General features: G+C 37.4%; 1 protein-coding gene across 5 annotated transcripts; it reads left to right on the top strand.

Annotated features, from left to right (window-relative positions):
• Positions 1-3,501: 3,501 nt before the first annotated feature.
• LOC109046636 (CUGBP Elav-like family member 5) lies at positions 3,502-19,563 on the top strand. 5 transcript variants are annotated; one of them, XM_042711894.1, is made up of 6 exons: positions 3,502-4,225; positions 14,838-15,053; positions 15,237-15,329; positions 16,444-16,587; positions 17,808-17,974; positions 18,671-19,563. In XM_042711894.1, the coding sequence occupies exons 1-5, from the start codon at positions 4,063-4,065 to the stop codon at positions 17,933-17,935; spliced, it is 744 nt and encodes a 247-aa protein (XP_042567828.1). In that variant the 5' UTR covers positions 3,502-4,062; the 3' UTR covers positions 17,936-17,974; positions 18,671-19,563. The 5 variants fall into 5 exon arrangements, with proteins under 5 accessions (XP_042567828.1, XP_042567831.1, XP_042567832.1 ...); XM_042711897.1 differs by having other exon boundaries at positions 3,504-4,204; XM_042711898.1 differs by having other exon boundaries at positions 3,507-4,204; positions 14,841-15,053.
• The last annotated feature ends 1,717 nt before the right edge of the window (positions 19,564-21,280 follow it).

Below are 21,280 nucleotides of genomic sequence, written 5' to 3'. Positions count from 1 at the left end.
TTCTTTAGGGAATGTTATTTAGTCTAGTGCTTTAGAAATTTTTGTTTTTTCACGAGTATTTAAGTTTATTGTTTTGGGCCTATATTTAGTTCTTGTTGTTTAGGGACTATGTGATTTTGTGTTAAAAGGGCCAAACAGCGAAAAAAGGAGCCGAGAAGGAGCGAGGCCGTTTCAGGCAATCTTACAGGGCCAGGGACCTTAATAACCGGGGTCTCGCATTCAGCTCACTCCATTTCTCGTCTCTCTATAAATATCTCTCCACTCATCCCGCCATTCTCCCTGTGCTGCAGCAGGGCCAGACCGACTATAAGAGGTCATGTGTGATGCAGGCAGAGGTGGGCAGAGACACAGAGCAGCTCTGGATAGATAATTGCCAAGTGATAAAGAGGTGATTGCCTGGTGGCACCGAGGGAGACTAATGCCATCGGCAAGCCATAAAAAAACCCACATGCCTGACACTAAACGAATGCCGTCGCCCGGGCAACTTCTTCCCGTGGCCGTTTTTTTCCCCCCATTTTGAAGAAAGAAAAGGTTACGACCTCAGTGATGAAGACTTCGCTGAAGGCAATTTGGTCCCTTTTGCCTGCGCCTGAATGCTTCCTGTCTATTCAAGATGCTGGGTAAAGTTTTGATTTAGAAGTGTTTAGCAATAGTTCTCCCCATTTAATTGTTGTAATTATCATTATTATTTCACTCTCATGTCATTCCAAACTTGTATGCCGAGTTTTTTGGTCGTGATTTTCTTTAGTATTTTTTACGCAGTACCTGTTTTCCCAATGCCTCATTTCAGATCTTAAAACTACATAAAAACATCTAAAAATCACTTAAAATCACAAGTCATACAAGTCGGAAGTCGTGTGATCATTTTAAATGAGTACATTTAAAAAATTTGATTCAGTTTAAACACTGAAAATCTTTCATTTAATTTTCATTATATGAGAAAGTGCAGCTTGGACATTCCACTAAACATCTTCTTTTATATTCTACGCAAATAAATAAATAAATCATTCAGGTTTGGAATGACAAACGGGTGAGTTATTAATGAGAATATGTTCATATTTGGGTGAACTGTTTTATTCAAGATTTTTTACACAGCTCTTTCTACTAATTTCTCTGTGACGACAGCTGTCAAGTCTATGCAAAACTATGCAAAAATATCATAAAATCACCATAAAAGCAGGTCATACAACTCTTGGACTGTAGCCCAAGTTTTCGGAAGTTGAATGATACTTTTATGTCGGTAAATTGTACACATTTTATTGTTTAAACACTGAAAATCTTGGTCACCATACACTTTTATTTTATGGAAGAAGCTGCTTGGACATTATGCTGAATATCTCCTTTTATATTCTACGCAAGGGTTTGGAACCATGAATGCATGAGTAAATAATGACAACATGTTAATAATTGGTTTAGTTTTTATCTATTGAAGATTTTCTTATGCATCTCATTCCATTAGCTTCAAGTTTTAAAAACAGCACAAAATTGCCATAAAATCTACATAAAAGTGGACAATACAACTCTTGCTCTTTATTCCAAGTCTTTGGAAGTCACACAATACTTTTATGTCAGTAAAAAAAAAAAAAAAAAAAAAAAAAAAAAATCAAATTCACTTGAACACTGAAAATCTTGGTCACCATTCACTTTCATTGGATGGAAAAGAGCAACTTGGGCATTTCACTAAACTTGTCCTTTTATATTCTAAGCAAGAAATAAAGTCATAAGTGTTTGGAATAACAAATGGGAGGGTAAAAGATTAATTTTTGGCTGAACTATGTCTTCGAATAAGAATAACAGAGAAACACAAGATGTTTTTTTAATAGTCTCTTTTGCAGCCGACAGCCAAAGGACCTTGTTTTTTCTTTTCTTTTTTTCCCTCCTTTTCTCCGTTCAACCCCCTCCAAGAACAAATTGATGTTGCTCACTTCTCCCCAACATAATTACATGCTTGGGCCTCCAATTTTCTGTTTTAATTCCTAAAGAGCAGAACTGAATGTCACATCGTTATCTGAGGCAATCTGGTGGCAGCCATGAAAGGCGACATTATCCGAGCCGTTCATGGAGGGAAATTACAATATGGAAGTCTTCAACTCACCGCACTGTGCTCTGCCCAAAGCCTGTCCCTCTGGCTTTTAAAGGGCATTAGCAAACTGTCACCCGGTGAGAGCCAGCCAGCTTAACTCTGATGCCCCATTCAGCAGGAAGGAAGAGGCCGCGAGATGGGCACAAAAGTGCCTGATTACTGTGGCATGGCTATTACAAGGCGGGGAGAGGCTAGACTGTCTCGTCCCACCCTTGCCTGAACAAATGCATTAAAACAGTGGCCCGTAACCCATTTTTAAGTTTCCAAATTCTTGCAAACTCACCCAAGAAACAATGTAGCTATACGTGAAAAAAATCTGACATTGCAGTAAGACCAAATACATTTCTGTTATTAAGGTAGATTCTCTGAAAACCTAATAAGTAATAAGTGTTCAAATATTAAACAGTGTTACTAAAACTTAAAATGCTGAAAACCTCTTAATTAATTTTTAATACCTCTGAATCTCTTGAAATGATCCCAGTGTACAATTAAGCAATGCTGAGCTTTTTAGTTTACTTACTCAGCAAATTTGTGCTGAGATTTTATTTATATTCATTTAACATATTTATGCTCCTTGTTTCCCCAAAACTGTGGATTTTACCTGTAGGATAAAAGATGATCCTCAGCGGTTTGTTGATGGAATTATGCAAATGAAAGGAGGAGTTGATAGATAGTAATGCATGTGAGGCTTATAGATTTGTTTTGTGGGTGTACGGCATATTTCAGGCTCAGTGACAAGGCCAAATAGAAAATATTAGCTTTCTACTATCCAGAGATGAAATAGCGGTGGAGAGCAAAGCCTACCTGAACAATATCATCTTCAGTATTCAAATGAAAAGTGGCAGCTCGACAATTATTGCATGATGTAGCATATTACTTTTGCCCTTTTTTCCTCTTTGGGGACTGCATTCTGTGATGTACAGGAATGCTGTTTGATTAGTTGCATTATTGTTTAACCGGACCGGAATAGTTTGATGACGACCACGTTTGTTTTGGAAGCATTGTTCTTGTAAATTGACTTTAGTAAGAGTAGACAGTGGTTAATTTGTCGTGACGAAAACAAACGTACAGTTATGTACCTTGTGTCAATTGAAAATGCATCTTTGTAATTCCAGTAAAAAATTAAAAATAAAGAATTATATGACTTATGAAATGCCATTTGTAACCCATTTTGCTTCTGTAATGTGGCGTGAAAAAGAATATTTAACAAGAATTTTATTTGAAAAATATTAATAATATTAACTGCATTTAACTTATTATTTTAAATTAATTATTCTAATTAAGTATATTTTTATTATCATTCATTTATTTTTATGATTTATTTATTTAATATTTTTTTTAGCATTGTTTTTGTATATTCCTAAATAGCTATTTTCATTCACAACAAATTGAATATGGTGTCTACTCTGACAAAAGTGGATTGCACAGTGACGTTATTAGAAAAGACGTGTACGATACATGTAAGGTAGCATGTATGCATGAGGTACAATCTGGATCTAAGAATATCCGCTTCAGGATAACGGTGATAAATTCAGCCTTGATAGCTGTCACACCGTAAAAGAAAGTGGGGGAGGGAAAAGAAGTTGCACTGTCAAGGATCATGAAGAAAGCACCACCTTAAAGTTTGAAAGGGAAAAAATGAATACAATTCAATTTTTTTGCTCCGAACTCCCAGGTCCCTTAAGGACTACAATAATATGTGCGTCTATCCCTCCATTAGAATGAGCCAGACCGACAGCTATTGAAATGTTTCGAGGGGGCTTGTGACAGCCCTCTGACTGGGAAGATGGACGCTTTCACTAAACATAGGTTGACACATTTTTCTCTTTTTCCGCTCTACTTTCTCCTCTACTTTGCGAAGCACCGCCTATCCATCATGCCCCCATGTAGCCTGTGTGCTTCTAGTAACTTTTCTTTCTCTTTCTCTTTCTCCCTCTCTTTGCTTTTTGTTTTTTTTCTCTATCTCTATCCGGCAGCTGATGCAGCAGCAGGCGGCCCTCATGGCTGCCAGTCACGGTGGCTACCTGGCGCCCAGCGTGGCCTTTCCCACCACCCAGATCCACCAGATGGGGGCGCTCAATATCAACAGCCTCCCACCCACCCCCATGACCCCGGTGTCGGGTGAGTTTCATCAGACATTGGGTGAGCAACAGTGCTTCATTTCCTCTCTTTCGGGATGGGGTCTGAGTGTTACCGTCGCGTTAGTCAGACTGACTTTAACAAAAAAAAAAAAAAAAGAGAAGTGTAAATAGTCTTTGAGGTTTTGTTCTGATACCACAGTAAAAACCTTTTTATGCTATTTAAAAAAAAAAAAAATATGTGATATTAACTGTTTCAAAAACTGATGCAAAATTGCTTCTAAACGATGTAACCAAACCAAATTAGCTGTGTTTGAGCTCTTCCATAATTGAGCTGCAAAGTGAACCAGACTTTATGCCGATAGTCAAAAATCGACCTACGTGAGATGACCGTCTCGTGGGCTGCCATGCAATTGCTGTTTCACATGGGTGATTTGTTGGAATATACTATGACATTCCAAAACAAGCACATTTCATGGCTTGATTTTAAACAAATCAGCCCATCTCATGTCACATTTAAAGTTACAAAAACGCCCATGCTGACATTTCCTAAATGGCATGACAGAATTGCGGTTTTACTCGTCCTCAGACAGCTTTGATAATCAGGACACGACTGCTCTGATTGTCATTCCCAACACCCCGTTATCACACAATCTAAACAAAAAGGAGATCTTATTGGATAATGGCCACCTTACAACATTTGCTTATGCAGCGGTATTGCACTTTTCCAATCCCTTCTGAAAACATGCCACCCAGTGAATTATGCTCAGCTTTAACAAAGCTCATTCTTCTTTTGTCAACAGCACTGCTGTACCAATTTACACTACACACCACGACACCGGACAATATCATTTGTCATTCCCGGTAAAGCACATAGTTTTGGCAACATATGAGTAACTTGCAGCTAACTGGCCGGCTGATTTCAAAGCACGTTTTTAGTTTTGTGACTAATTGACTGACCGTGGAATGACAAAATATTTGTGTTCTTATGCAAAGTTAAAACACAAGCTTTATTACCTGAGGGGCTGGAACGAGAAGACGCTCCCCTGGCATCACATAAAGTATAGATTTAATACGGTTCCATCTTTTACAAGCCGCCATCCAGTCCCATAAAAGCCTCGTCCAATTAAAGCTCCAGAGCTGTCAAGCCAAACTCCTCTTCTGCGAGGCTGAGTCTATCCATGTGTGGCAATACATGCAAATGTACTTACTTGCTACTTCAAATATTAAGGCAGACAGACAGGATGGTTTGTCAAATGTTTTGTCAAGACAATGCAAAACATGCACTTTTTCCATCTCGGATCATCCATCACTCACTGCATGTTTGTTTTAGCAGCACCCATTGTATTAGCAGTCCTAAAATTCACAGGACTGCAAGACTACAACTGTTATATTGAAAAATTATATGTTGATACTACTGCATAGTTGACTTTTTCACTAGGTATGAATGGCGATACTTACAGTACCACAAAGTACTGTGGTGGTAGGTACCATGGTAGAGTTATGGCATCAGATGTTAATACTGTGGCACTGTGATATACATATATAATGGTATTTACATGTTACTCCAATGATACTTCAAATGTCCAAAGCATAGTTTTACCATGGTATATTGTATGTGCTAAAAACATGGTATTATTGTAGTACCACATCAAAACAAATGAGGTATTACTATGGTAACTGTCACAAAATATAATATTACCATGGCCATGTCCATGAAACCATGATAATGTCGTAGTCAATGTCACTTAAACATAATAATACTATCGCTAATGTCCATGAAACTATAGCAATGCCATGTGGTCACAAATCATAGAAGTACTGTAACAAATATCTGTTAAAACAATGGTAATGCCATTATGGTATAATGGTAAATGTTATAAAAACATAGTATTACCATAATAAATACTCATGAAACCACACTATTACCTTAATAAATGTCACAACACAGTAAATTTTCATAAAACCATTGATACACCATGGTAAATGTTCATGAAACCACAATATTACCATGGTAAATGTCACAACACATAGTATGACCATGGCAAAGATCTATAAAAGCATGGTAATGCCATGCTATTTGTCACAAAAACATGGTTTTGTATATATATTGGTTTGTTTTTTTGGACATGTACCTTAGAGTTCTTGTAAATGTAAATACCACGTTAAATGTCCATAAAACCACAGCACCTCATCTTTTTTTGTAATTTTTTTCTTCCTTGCAAAAATGATCCATCTCTGTGTAAAACAACCGCGCTCATATGTTTGGATTTTATCCTCTTTGACTGGGATCAGTGTCATATTAACATGCAATGCAGCTGCTGGGGTGAATTGGCCTCTCTTACACTGACTTAATTGAAAGAGACTGGCGGAGCTGCGCTGATCTCCAGTGGACGCGAGATGTGCTGAAATATGCACAGCATTGGACATGCTCCTGCCTGCATGTGTGAGCTCTGCTCTACTGATTGCCTTCCATTATTGAACCTATTGGAATCTGTTGCATTATTAATCCTGGGCCAGATAGAACGGCTGGCGTTAAAAATATTCCAAGGACTACAATAAATAAGATATTCATACTTTTATTTTATTTTTTTTCTAGTTCATTCATTCATTTGCATCTCCCTGGCAGGCACAGCACCTCTGGTTTATTCAATACATATGACTGTGCGTGCATACACACACACACACACACACACACACACACACACACACACACACACACACACACACATTCTTATAGGTTATGACTTAACTCTATGTGTATAGAGCATTTTGGAACCAGGGACTATCCGCCATATTTTTCAACACAGAAGTAAGCTGTTTTCTGTGAATGTCGAGACTTCCGTTCTTATGGGAAAAATAAGATGAATACAGGACTCTGATTGGATATTAAGAGCTAATGTTGCCAGAAAAATATTGCAGGACGTCTTCAATTTCTGTTTGAATAAACAGAATAAGTGTTTTTGGATCAGGCTTTAAAAGCAACTGATCTATTGTGATGCAAAAAAAAAAAAAAAACTTCAATTTATCATGAAGTGGTTTTTAGGGAATTGTGCTGCAATTTGAAGACATCTGGCAAGACCACAATTGAACGGCAGAACAGCTGTCACATCATCTGAGGCTGCTTTCAGATCTCCATCTTTTAGTTAATGCACAAGTGCAGAGTATTATTAGAGCGAAATATCTTCAGTGTTAGAAATAACATCAACGTAAGGTTACAAAGTATTGGCTGAACATCTCATTGTGCTTAAGTGGAGTTAGGATGTGCAAAATTAGATTACAAAATAGACAACATCTGGAAAGTTTTATTACGATATGGACTACAATCAACCATTTTAACACACTGTGTAAGATTTAAAATTTTGTCAGTCAAAATGATTTAATATGACTGACACAACCTGACTTCATTTGTAATCTTGCAATGTAATTGTTAGGACTGTGTCAACACTGATTTCCTGATTCGAGTCTGATTCATTACAAAATTGAATGAATTTGATGGTGATTCAAAATTAATTATTCAGTTATGTTAACAGGCCCAATAAGTATTAGGTATTATCACAAATTATTATTAGTTATTATCACAAATAACAATATTAGTAATATTACTGCACTTAAATATATTATCAGGCATTTATTATTATTATAATTATTATTTATGATATATTATTAATGAGGAAAAATCCTTATCAAATGTTTAAATCCTTGTGAAAAAGGTACTGTAACAGGAGAATCGATATTGAATCTTTTAAATAAAATTCACATTTTTACAATTTTGTGCATTAAAGGGATACTCCACCCCAAAATGAAAATTTTGTCATTAATCACTTACCCCCATGTCGTCCCAAATCCGTATAAGCTCCATTCATCTTCGGAACATAATTTAACCCCTTTGCTGTCAAAGGTCGTCAACAGCCCCAGATTATTATTGTTTCACTTTCACAACACGTTAAACTTCACTCTCTTACTTGATCTGGAGAAACTGTGCATCAGTTGAAAGTTTATAGACTCTAGCTTCGATATTTGACCAATGTGTTGATAAAACATTATTGCAGTGACGGTTATTTAGTAATTTATGTCAGGAGTGCAAAATAATAAATATGTATAAGTCAGTTTTAGAATAGAAATTCACCAAGCATTCATATTCAGTCACGTCTGCAGCGGTTTATTTGTGTTCACATAGATTCACTGAACAGCGTCAAATAGGGTTTATAGTCAAAATTTGCATATACACGGAGATATAGGGATATATTTACTGATGTTTACTTCATATTTCTTCAGAGAGAATCATAATTTCTATTCATTTTCCACTGATTTAAACGATCTGATATTTTGGATGAAAACCTGGAGGCTTGAGGCAATGGCATTGCAGGCAGTGTTTTTGCACGAAGGCACCTCATGAAACTGATTTCGGACAGGCTTCTGAGGCAGCAACGGTTTAATGATTTACAACAAAATAGAATGAGTTTTGGTGATTAAACGAATATTATAATACTGATTTCTCGCTAGAACTAACATCAAAAGTGCAAAAAGTTAGTCAGGAATGTGCATTTACACACAAACTGACCACCAAATGCAACTTTCAGACGCCATCTTTATTTTTTTGTTTAACCATCATGTAATTCAACACACAGGATTGTGGGATATCATAGGCAGTGAAGGATACATCAATGGTGCCTTCAAAAATCGATCAGATGAAGGTATCTCATGAGACAGGAAGTGAAGCTAACTTTGGATTTGGACATGCCTTGATGCACTCCTACCTTGGAATTCGTCCTCTGAAGGCAGCATTTTAGAGATTTCAGACACAGAGTTAAAAAAAGGATCACCCCCTCCTAATAATGAGTTGTAAACTCGATCAGTTGTAGCTAATCACCTTCTCAATTGCACACAAAGTCATTTGTCTTTCACCTGTGATCAGCTGTGGTCATTTTGATTAGCTCAGCATGAAAAGAGCTTTCCTGGAGCGTTTCAGTCCTTGGCAGTGCAACTGAAGCAAACAATCAACTATGGCACTGTCAAAAGATCTCCGGGATAAAGTTGTGGACAGGCAGGAGATGGAAAAAATAAATAAAAAATGCTTTATCAATGCCTAGAAGCATAGTTAAGTCTATTATTAAGAAGTGGAAGGTACTTGGTGCAACACAGACCCTCCCTGGATCAGGACGTCACTCCAAACTGGATGAAAGAGCCAGGAGGAAACTGCTCAGATAGGAAGAAGGTTTACCTTCCAACATGAAAATGACCCAAAGCACACAGTGGTTGGAGGAGAAAAAGGTGAATGTCCTTGCATGACCTAGTCAGAGTCCAGACTTAAACCCCACTGAAAACCTGTGGAATGACTTGTAGTCCACAAACACTCACCATCAAATTTAACTGAACTTGAGCAGTTCTGCAAAGAAGAGTGGGCAAATATTGCAAAGTCTAGATGTGCAAAGTTAGCAGAGACAGAGACAAATCCCAACAGACTAAAGGCTGTAATTAATGCAAAAGGTGGTCAACAAAATACTGACACAATTGGTGATCCTTTTTCCAACTCAGTGATTGTTTTTTATTTATTTATTTTCTGACATAATGGTGTTATATCTTTCACTTGGTTATAAGTTGCACTGAGTAAATACAGCTGGATAAAACAAAATCTGTGTCCGTCTTTAATTCAGACTGCAAAGCAACAAAATCGTAAACATGGTATTTACCTCGTCTCCCAAGGGTGATTCAGAGAATTACATGTCAGAAAAAAAGCATTACCATGGCACTCTGTCCAAAAAAACAAAAGAACAAGGTAAACTTATTTACAGTTAAGAAGATTTAATGCCACACTAGTGCAACAGTGTGTACCATTATGTGTGGTTTCAGCATCCAGAGTAACCTAGAAACCTGAACATCATCATCCAGAGGTAACGCGGTAACATTCTGCGGTGCACCTAGCGTTTAGGAGTGCAACAGAGGGGTTAAGAGTGCTTGCTGAAAACAATGGCACGGTCGCTCTATTAACAGATGTAAAGTACTTAAGCGCGATGGTGCGTACACTTTCAGCCAGATGGCGCCCTCTATTAGAGGATGTATCGCTACCATGATGCATGGTGATGTTTTCCCCTATTTTGTTTCTTTTTTTATAAGAGTAATGTTCAGCAGGTGCAAGCTCTTGAGCTACAAAGAGCTCCAAGTCAACGGCATGGCAGTCTAATTGTCAGTGGCGGGATTAAATGGCTTGAAACTGTGCAGCCAGGCTGGTTGTGTTATTCGTCTCTGCCCTGAAGTTTGTACCCTGACACAGGCTTGATAGGTTTTGCAAAGCCCCCATCCTGCTTTTTTCCTGTTTAAATGGAGATGTGTCACAGTCAGATGAGAGGCTGCTCTTTGGTTAAGCATATGTCGGATGTTTCTGTTGTGTTTAAAGCCCCGGACGAAGTTAATGAGGTGTCAGGTGCAGTATTTGCGAGCCATCCAGGAGGCGTGGAACATGATGGGGACGGTTGAGTTCACCTTGTGTGCCTTCAGGGTCATAAAACCCATTGACTTTTGTTCTCGGTCTCACGGGGCCGCAGAATAGAGATTGCGCTCGTACGAAAACCCAAAAGCGTTTCAAACGGAGCAGCTGCACAGGTTGCGTCGCATGCCGGTGCCCTCAGAGATGCTGTTTTTCTGTTTTAGGAAGTCACTGGTTGTAAAAATCATGGTGTTTATGCATATTATGTTTCGTAAAGTACTTGAAATGCGTGTTTAGAGGGCTAGAGCTGCATTGACGTCTGTTTAAGATATTAAAATGCTGTTAAAAGTTTCATTAGACTGCACTGAACATCATTTGGAGTCATTTATCTGTCATTTACTGATATAATAACTTTAAAAATGGTTGAACACTAAAACCTGCTGTTGCATTTCTGCAGCATTCAGACGAAATAGTCTCATATTCACACTGATTTACATTTCTTTTGGTGTGCTGCCATTATTCTGTCTCCAAACTTAGATGCAAAACAGTCCCCAATGGTGTCAGTAGGCAGAGATTGTGTTCTGTGGCATGCTGGGAGATTGAATTGTAATTTTTGTAAAAAAAAATTCATGCCAGACGTGTTGCTATGACACAGTCTTTTAGAGTCTGATATAAAATGTAGTTTTAACCCATATTTAGTGAAAAATAAATATTTAATAGCTTTAAACTTATGTACAATTTAATAAAAATAAAAAACCTGTAGAACACAAAAGCAGACGTTTAGCAGAATGTCCTGCTCTTTTACATACAATGGAAGTAAAGTTCCACAAATGACCATAGAAGCTCCATGATGTTGTGTTTGATGGAAGAAAGTCAGTCGTACAGTTTGAAAAGACCTGAGGGTGAGTGAAAAATGACTGAATTAGCATTAAGAGTGAATTGTGATCAAGTGTGTAGTTGTCAGATGGACAATGTAGTAGAACCAAATTTAGTTAAACTGCCATAAAAGTATCCATAGCTGTGCATTTGTGGACTAGCATAAAGAATCTCATTGCTTTACGTTCCATAGCAAAATCTTTATGAATTCAAGTGTAAATAAACATAAGCCAGGCTTTGTATTAAAATATGGATGTAATGGGAGTTAGTCATTGTGATTGGTTTGGCTGCAGTGCCAACCGATACAGTTCCAGCGCTCCTTGTTGATTTCAGTGTATAATTTGCATAATAAATCCTTTTGGTGCATATGGTAAGCTGTTCCTCATTGTAGTCACCATCGGGTGCAAATCAGCATGATGTACCGGGGGCAGATTGCAGTAATGTAAATCCAATTACACTTCCCTCTTGAAATAACAGTATTTGCAAAATATTCAACATCTCGTGGTGCTCAACATACTAACAGGGTTGACAGATAAAAGATTTGTTTAGCAACAGATGGGTTCATTGTGGACTTTTGGAATTGGATGCCAAAACTGAAACAAATTGCTGTGATATGGACCACACAGAACCACAAAGGGAAGGATGATACAGTGCGCACTTGGATCTACTGTACACTAATAACCATCTATTATGAAGATTAGCTCTTAAACCTAGTCATTATGTATATTTTTATATAGAATGTAACACCAGAATTCCCTGCAAAGACCAGTGAAAAAATAAATCCAAAGTCTTGGACATAGTTTCATGTCAGTTATATATAATTTATTCAGTTCAAGAAACTGCTGATAAATTAGTTTTTGCATATTTTTATAGGCATTGCATTAGCTTAGCAACATGATGAAATCAAGATCTACTGAAATGAACGTGACGAGAGTTTTACGTGAAGTTCATTATTTGTCTATGAAAACGGCATGACGTATAGCAGGAAAAAAGATTTTGGAATACAGATGGCAGAGGAACGTTATTGGAACGTTCTCCCAACATAAGGGAAACATTTTACTGGTGATTTGTAGAACTTATACATTTCATTCAGTACCAAAAAGTAACAGTAAAAACGGCTAAATCGCATTTAATTGCATTGTTATCTTAGCAACATGCTAACATCAAACTCTATTGAAATCAAGTCACAATGCCATTTGTCCATCAAAACAAGACATGAAGTACAGCAGAGTGATAAGGGTATGTTTACACCACAGCAGTGTACTAAAAACAAAACTTTTAAAACGCTGTATTGTGCATGTCAGGCCAGGAGTTGGCGATGCCACTTTGTAAAGAAACACTACTTGCATGATGCCAGCGATTTCACAAATTTGCGTTCTTGTAGTTTACATGAAGAAGATAACGATATCGTATAGTTTGAAACCAATTTTTTAAAGTTTGTGTTTTTAGGCCCCTAAAATGCCATTGTCGTATAAATAAAGAGCCAAAACACACCCTAAAATATATTGGACAACAGAGGTTAGGAGAGCATTAGCAGAAACGTTCTATTTATAATTTGTAGAACTTGGATACTTATACATTTTATTCAGTACTAAAAAAGTAACAGTAAAAATAACTAAATCTAATTCAAATTGTCATTGTTAGCAACATGCTAATGAAATCTATGTTATACAGTTATACTGAAAGCAAAATGCAGGGTTGTGACATGAAAAATGTCTAGTTCTTTTTCTTGAGAGTCGTGTTTTTAGAACGCCGTCTCAAGCGTAAAACTCGAATGCAGTGGTCATGTGACATGTAGTTGTGGCCTAATGGTTAGAGAGTCAAATTTGTGACCCAAAGGTCATGGGTTTGAGTCCCGGTGCCAGCAGGGATTGTAGGTGGGGGGATTGAATGACCAGCGCTCACTTCCACCCTCAATACCATGACTGTGGTGAGCTCTTGAGCAAGGCACTGAACCCCCATCTGCTCCCTGGGCACCGCTGCAATATGGCTGCCCACTGCTCCGTGTGTGTTCACTACTCACTGCTGTGTGTGTGCACTTCGATGGGCAAAATGCAGAGCACAAATACTATAGTATGCTACGTCATTTTACTTTACTTCACTTTAATGCATGTTTACTGTAGAGAACGATGGAAAAGCAGTGTAGTGGAATGCAAAAACATGTTGTGTATGAACTATCTGCTTTTTCCTAGCTATACTGTGTACCCTGAGTCATTTGTCTTGTCTTACTAGATTTTTTTTTTTGATGCCTACTGAAGTCTTATTCCTCAACCAGAACATGATCTGAGTTTCCGTGACTAGCTCAGTCTGTTTCCTAACCTTCCTGCCGGCTGGATCCTCCTGTCAACGTTCAGCTTTTCGAAACTGTCACATCACAATGATAGATTCTCAACATTATAACAGCACCCAGCTGTCGCTCGGCCCCGCACGTGTGGTCGGTTCGGCTGAGGCTGCCTGTCGGACATCCCCGAACGCACCCGGTCTCCTGGGCTCTGGGAAGAATGGGGCAAAGGCGTCGACTAATTCATCAATGTACCGTGTGGGAAGCAAACAATTGCGAAAATGCTTAGTAACAGGAAATAGCACAAACGAGAGTAAAGAGCTCTCCTCGGCCCGCTGGAATTCCCCCAGGTTACAGCAGTGGGAGGCTTGAGTACAGTTTTGGAAACCTTTACGTTCAATACGAGCCTGGTTCAGCTGGGCAGACAACACTGCAGCCTGTTTGAATCCATCGGCTCAGTCATGATTCTACAAAGACTTTTCTATATAGTCTTTTGCCACATTGTAATTGAAGCATACTGGGGGGTTTCCATGACGACCGTCCTCTATGTCCAGCATTGTTCGCGGGTACAGATTGAAAAGGTATCCTATGGGAACTGTTTTCTAGTTTGTACCGATGCACAGCCACAGCTCAGAAACGCTGAAGGCTTGGGATCAAACACCGACTTATGCTAGCAAGGGGCCAATTAAACGATTCACTTGCAGATGTTCAGAAAACATTTTTCTAGTTGAAACCACATTTTTGTAACCACTTTTTAGTCACTAACAAAGGTTGTGGAATGACTGACAGATCAGATAGACATAGATAGATAGATAGATAGATAGATAGATAGATAGATAGATAGATAGATAGATAGATAGATAGATAGATAGATATGTATTTTTTATGCTATCAATGTGGTATGAATTTTTGATGATTTTTTGTGGTAATCGACATAATTCTCTTTTAGCTAGTTACCAACAGCATTCTCTTTATATGTAAACATATATACATTTTCTATGCTTTAATATGAAATTGCAGACTTTTTGCACACTTTGTTTGGAAACTGTACCAATGTACAATGTGCTGTCTGTGTTTGTTTTCCTGGCTCAGCAGGCCTCAGCTCACCACCTGCCAACATCACCACATCAGCCGTCCCCAGCATTGTCACTCCTATCGTCAACGGCTTTACCAGCATCCCTCACCAGCCCAACGGACACCCTGCGGTCGAGGCCATGTACACCAATGGACTGCCCCCTTATTCCACCCAAAGCCCCACGGCTGCAGACACCCTACAACAGGCCTTCACCGGGGTGCAGCAATATACAGGTTCACTACCTCAATCCGCCTCCTATATATATATTTTTTTTGTACTTAAAAATGGTAGGTTGTTTTGACCAACCATGTGTCAGTTTGTCTTTTTTTCTTCTTCTTTCTTTTGAGTAGTCTTGTTCAATGCTGTATCACATAAATCTAGGCTGTTATCACACAAATTTCTCTTTGCACGTACAGCCATCTACCCAACGACCACACTGACCCCTATTGGCCAAAGCTTGCCACAGCCACCACAAGTCATTCAACAGCAGCAGCAGAGAGAAGGTGAGGGTGAGAGATTTTTTCATTTGTTTTGGCATAAGGATCAATACTACATGCATGATGATGAGTGAATAGTTCATTATGCTGAAATAATTGCAAATTGCATCTTCCATTAAAGTGATAGTTCAGCCAAAAATGAAAATTTGCTGATTTATGCACCCGCAGGCCATCCAAGATGTAGATGTGTTTGTTTTTTTGTTGGAACATTTGGAGAAATGTAGCATTACATCACTTGCTCACCAATGGATCCTTTGCAGTGAATGGGTGCCGTCAGAATGAGGGTCCAAAAAAGCTGATAAAAACATCAGAATAATCCACAAGTAATCCACACCACTTCAGTCGATAAATTAACGTATCATGAATTGAAAAGTGTTTGTAAGAAATAAATCCATCAAGGTATTTTAACATAAATCTTGCTTCCGGTTCAAATACGAGTCCTCTGTCCATAATATTGCTTTCTCCAGTGAAAATGTCATCTTGTCTGAATCAGGAGAGAAATATCCACAGACCAGGCACTGTTTACAAGCAAAAACAATTCAGAACAGTTCTAAACAAGTGGATTTTGACATTTCCACTGGAGGAATTGTTTCTCGTATATTATAGACTCGTATTTTGACCAGAAGTGATGGTTTAAAGTTAAAATTTCTTAAAAAATGGATTTTATTTTTATTTTTTTTTCTTACAAACAAACAGCTTTTCATTTCACAAGACGTTAATTGACGGACTGGAGTCGTGTGGATTATTGTGATGTTTCTATTAGCTGTTTGGACTCACATTCTGACGGCACCCATTCACTGCAGAGGTGATGCGATGCTAAACTTCTCCAAATCTGTTTATTAAACAAACTCATCTACATCTTGGATTGCCTGAGGATGAGTAAATTAAAATTTTTGGGTGAACTATCCCTGTAACTCTTTTTAATTGATAAAATATGTGTTATAAATAAACACAAGTATTTAGTATTTAAAACTAAAAATTAGGCAATTTTTTAAGCATGTGTTAGCAATATAATAAAAAGTACATGTAACAACATTCCATTCTAAAACAAAGGGGCACAAAGGCCTGAAATTGAAAATATTATTTAAATATAATTATATTGAATAACAACGTATTTGTGTTGCAGGACCAGAGGGCTGCAACCTCTTCATCTACCATCTACCGCAGGAATTTGGCGACAACGAGCTCATGCAGATGTTCCTTCCGTTTGGTACAGTCATCTCCTCCAAGGTCTTCATGGACAGAGCCACCAATCAGAGCAAATGTTTTGGTGAGATAAATCAGCATGCATATTCATTTCCACATTTTGGTAATAGTACTAGATGACAATGATCTCAAAATAGCTAAATATCAGCCGATTAATCTGCCTAGCCTGATTCCAGCATCAATATTAAACTTAAATATCAGTAAAAAGTTACAAAAATGAAAAGAAAAGGAAAAAACAGTACAAATATTTGATTACAACATGCTAAATGTGAATAACTGTAGAACAAGTATTGCGTAAGTAAATTACAGCCCATCCCAAAACAACCAACAATCAGTCTCTGTCCATTTCACAATGTAAACTCCATTCTGTATTCTGTGTCAAGCCACAAACCAGAGCTCTGCCTTTTAAAAAAAACCCTTGAGCCTGAAAAAAAGTCCTAAGTGAAGCAAAAAGGCCCATTATGGATCAACATCTGTTCCCGCTCCAGGGGGAGACATTTCCCAAGCCTCAATTAATAGCAGCTCCCGTCTCCTGGGGGAGGTTAATAAGATATAAATTTGTGAAGTAGGACCTATTTGCGGTATTGACTTATACACTATGCATTTACTGCATAATGTCAGGTCTGGGTAACAGGCGCTCGGTAGAGTAATTAATCTGCGGTGGGGGCCACGGCCCGAGATGGACCGATGGGACTTGGCTGAGAGCACTGACATACATAGATTCTCTATTAAGCAGCCTTGTGGCTTTATCCCCCACGTCACCTCCATGCGGACCCTCTCGTCTTGTAGATACAAGCCTCGAAATGGGGGCAGTTCCAGGCACGGTTAGGCGCCAAGGCCACTCTGCTCCCAGGTGGTTGATAGCTGATGAAAGCGCCCGCTGTTTTTCACTGTTCACTGCCGGTTCCTGATGACACTCGCAATGCCAGCGAAAGTGCATCCTCACTTCATTTTGGCTTTTTGGTCACTGGCTTTTAAAAGCCTATGGGTTTGAACGGGAAGCTGGGGTTGTCACGGATGAATGTGGTTTGCATGCTGTGGGTGGCCCCGTTTTGGAGTCCTGTGGGGCGATTTGTCCCTGTTCTATACCACCAGTGGCTTATATATGCTCAAAAGTAGTCCGCACAGATGCATATATGGTGATTTTTCAGCGATCGATGTGGAAATAAGTTCATAAAAGAGCCATTTTTGACTTGGTGGAAACTTTGCTTTAATATGATGCCATGTAATCAATTTTAGTACCCGAATGACTTGCTTCACGTGTGTTCTCGTGATCTCTTGCAGGCTTTGTGAGCTTCGACAACCCAGCAAGTGCACAGGCTGCTATCCAGGCCATGAACGGCTTTCAGATCGGCATGAAGAGGTTGAAAGTGCAGTTAAAACGGCCGAAGGATGCGAGCCGCCCGTACTGACAGGGCCCAACCCACACAGGGCTCTCAGCAACAGCACAGGTAGCACTTTTGGACAACAGACACGATTTTTAACAGGAAGACACAAGACAATTAATCTGTAAACTTGAGACTGTTTTTTTTTTTCATTTATTAAATATTCAATATATTTAGTATTCATAGAAACACATTTACATGTATTATTATTGTTATTATTAAATATATTTAATAGAAATTAAATATTCATTATATTTAATATTCTTAAAAAATACATTTTAATGCATTATTTCTTTCATTCTTATCGTTATTTTTATTAATAATAACTATATATATATATATATATATATATATATATATATATATATATATATATATATATATTACTGATATTTATAGAAATCCATTTCAATATTTATTAGTAAATATATTTGATGGAAAAATAAATATTCAATATATTTAATATTGAATTATTTGATATTTATATATATATATATATATATATATATATATATATATATATATATATATATATATATATATAATACATATATAGTATGATATCAAATAATTTGTGTATTTGTGTTGTTGTTGTTATTAAATTACATTTAGTATGTATTATAGTACTTCAATATATATTGTATTTTATATATTAAATACAATTATAATAATTGTTTTATATTAATTTATAGTTTTTTAATTTTATTGTAAATATCTTATATTAGATATTATTTCCAGTTTAATTTTTTTTTTTTTTTACAGGATTTATGGAGTGAAATCTCAAAAGGAATTTAACTTTTTCTTTCAAAACAAACAAGAACAACATGAATGGATTTTTTTGAAGACATATCAGCATTTATTTTCTGAAGATGTTCGGTGGGTTGCAGAGGAGGGGTTGCAGGTGAACCGGCACCCGTGGAAAAACCACACTCGGCACAGTGCACGAAAGACAAGTGGAAGATCTCTCTAAAGACAGAGAACTCAACATGTCCTGTCTCTCTCTGAGCAAAGCACCGTCAGTCAAGCAACAAACAAAAAGAAAAAAAAAAAACCTGACAAAAAAACCCAGTGAGAACAACTTCAATTTCTATATACATATTATACACACATATGCTATTTAAAGGAAGAGGCGCTTAAGGCTTTTATTACACTGGACAAATGAGGGTTAAACTTGAAGATCGAGGAAAAATGCAGTGGAAAAAAAGAAGCTCTTCTTGTCCCGCTAGTGGACTTTCTTTCTCTTTTCCTCTTACCTTTTCTTCTGTCGTCGTCTTTCAGCAAACGCAGGACATTCTGTGTTCACAGAGGTTTCCATGCCCTCAGTGAAACTGATAAATCTTTCACCCCAAAGGGACCAAAGGACCAAACATTTTTATTCCTCAACAGAAATATATGGTATTAATAACAATACTAATACTACAAACTACTACTAACAACATAAGTTTAAAAAAGAAAAAAAGCATAAATATTCGCTTCAGGTCGGAAGAGGAAAGGGATTTTGATTTCTTTTCCTTTTACATTTATAGCTACTGGGTTTCAGAATATTTAAACAAAATAGAAAAAAAAAAATAAGAAAAAAAAGTATTTTAAAAGCTATACTATTTTAGTGGAGTAGAATATGTGGATTGGAGATTGTTAGGAGCATGTTCAGCCATTTTTATCCATGAAGAAAAAAAACAAGGGGGGAACTGTCCATCATCCATCGTCTTTTCTTTTTAATTTATTATTTTTTTTGCTCTGAGGTTCCTCAGATGTCAAAAATCGGCCCACATTCCAGAGAACAAATGCTGAGTATAACTATATATGCATGTGCGAAGTGTTGCTGGTTTAGTGAAACCTTGGGCAGTTATTCAGTACACATAAACAAACATATTTATCCGATGAAAGCTTTACTTATCAAGCAGAATAAGTACCTGTGGCTTTAAAGCAAATTATCCGCAATATAACAGCTATACCAATTCACAGGTAAATAATACAAAAAATACAGTTAACGCTTGACAGGGATTTATTCATTATTTGTGCACTGCTTTAGTGATTTTTCAACTGAAGCGGTTCTAGTTTGTTTCATCAGGTCTACGATCGTGCTTCATGAAGTAATGCTCAACTTTACTATTATCCATTTTTTAATATCATCCATTTTATGCATCTTTCAAGAACATACTCATCAAACAGTTGTGCCAAATGCTGAATATCAACTGATAAAGCACATTGGTAAGTAAGCCAAGCATTTACAAAGATACCAAGCCTTAAACCCTTACACAGCCCACAAAATGAGGTTTGTAACAGACCTTCTGAAGGGACAAACTTGTTATTGCTTACAACTTCTGAAGCACATCAGAATTTTACAGGGACCCTCTTGCAGCATCAAAAAAATAATCAAATTTAGCCTTGGAAACCTGCACAATCAATTCCACATTAACATTCATTTCAATAATAAATGAGTTTATGATATAGAAAACACTGGGGGACGACTCGTGGGATCTGCAAATAACCCATATTTCTAAGAATACGCTTCTCAGGCTGGTATGGATTAGCTTGACGCTAACTGTTTGCAAAGGTCTAATGAGCAGCCTGTAAAGAGCTCACGAACAGCTTGCAAATAGCAGCCATGGGGGTTACAGTTGGAGCAAACTGATCCATCAATGAAAAAAGCCAGCGAGTCTGACATTTTGGTGTACGTAACCGCAGCTGTTGCTTTGCCCTCAGACAAGTCGCAAATATGCACAACTCTAAAGTGCTTGACAAGAATCTTAAAGACCCCATGAAATCAAATCTAAATTGGAGTTTTGTGGTGCTTTGTTAATGTGTTAGCTCTGAGGCTAATGCTACCTGACAAAACCAACACCACAATTTGAAATTTACTTCTTTTGGTAAAATTACCCTAAATATTAATGACTACACATTTTGGTCCAATCAGAAGAATGAAGTCAGAGTTGGTGGATGTTTGTTAGCTTTGATGTCAGTTCTAGTGTATGCTAGTGTACTAGTTTTAAGAGCAGTACGCATTTGATTTGTAGTTTTTTGTTTTTCGTTACTAGCAAAACGGACCAAAAATACTTACTTATCATGCGCTACCAATTTTTTGTCCAGTCAGATGCTCTGGAGTTAGAAAGTTCCTTTTACTAATACTACTGTACCTGCAAGTAACTATACACAGCAAAATGCTTGGTCCTTTTTTACTTGTTTTCCAGTTAAAAGTATCTAAAAATATATTATATCTAAAAATATATAGATTAAGACCTGTTTTCATAAATTGTATCTTTAATATGTGTATTATGTCTCGTCAAAGATTTATTTTTAGATATTTTAAATGGAAATATCTAAAAGACAATACTTTCTAAGAGTAGGCTGTGTTATAAAATAAAGGCTATT

The sequence above is a fragment of the Cyprinus carpio genome, chromosome A22, assembly GCF_018340385.1.
Source record: "Cyprinus carpio isolate SPL01 chromosome A22, ASM1834038v1, whole genome shotgun sequence".
Taxonomy (NCBI): domain Eukaryota; kingdom Metazoa; phylum Chordata; class Actinopteri; order Cypriniformes; family Cyprinidae; genus Cyprinus; species Cyprinus carpio.
The sequence above is the reverse complement of the archived record's forward strand: the minus strand, read 5'-3'. Positions and strand labels throughout refer to the sequence as shown.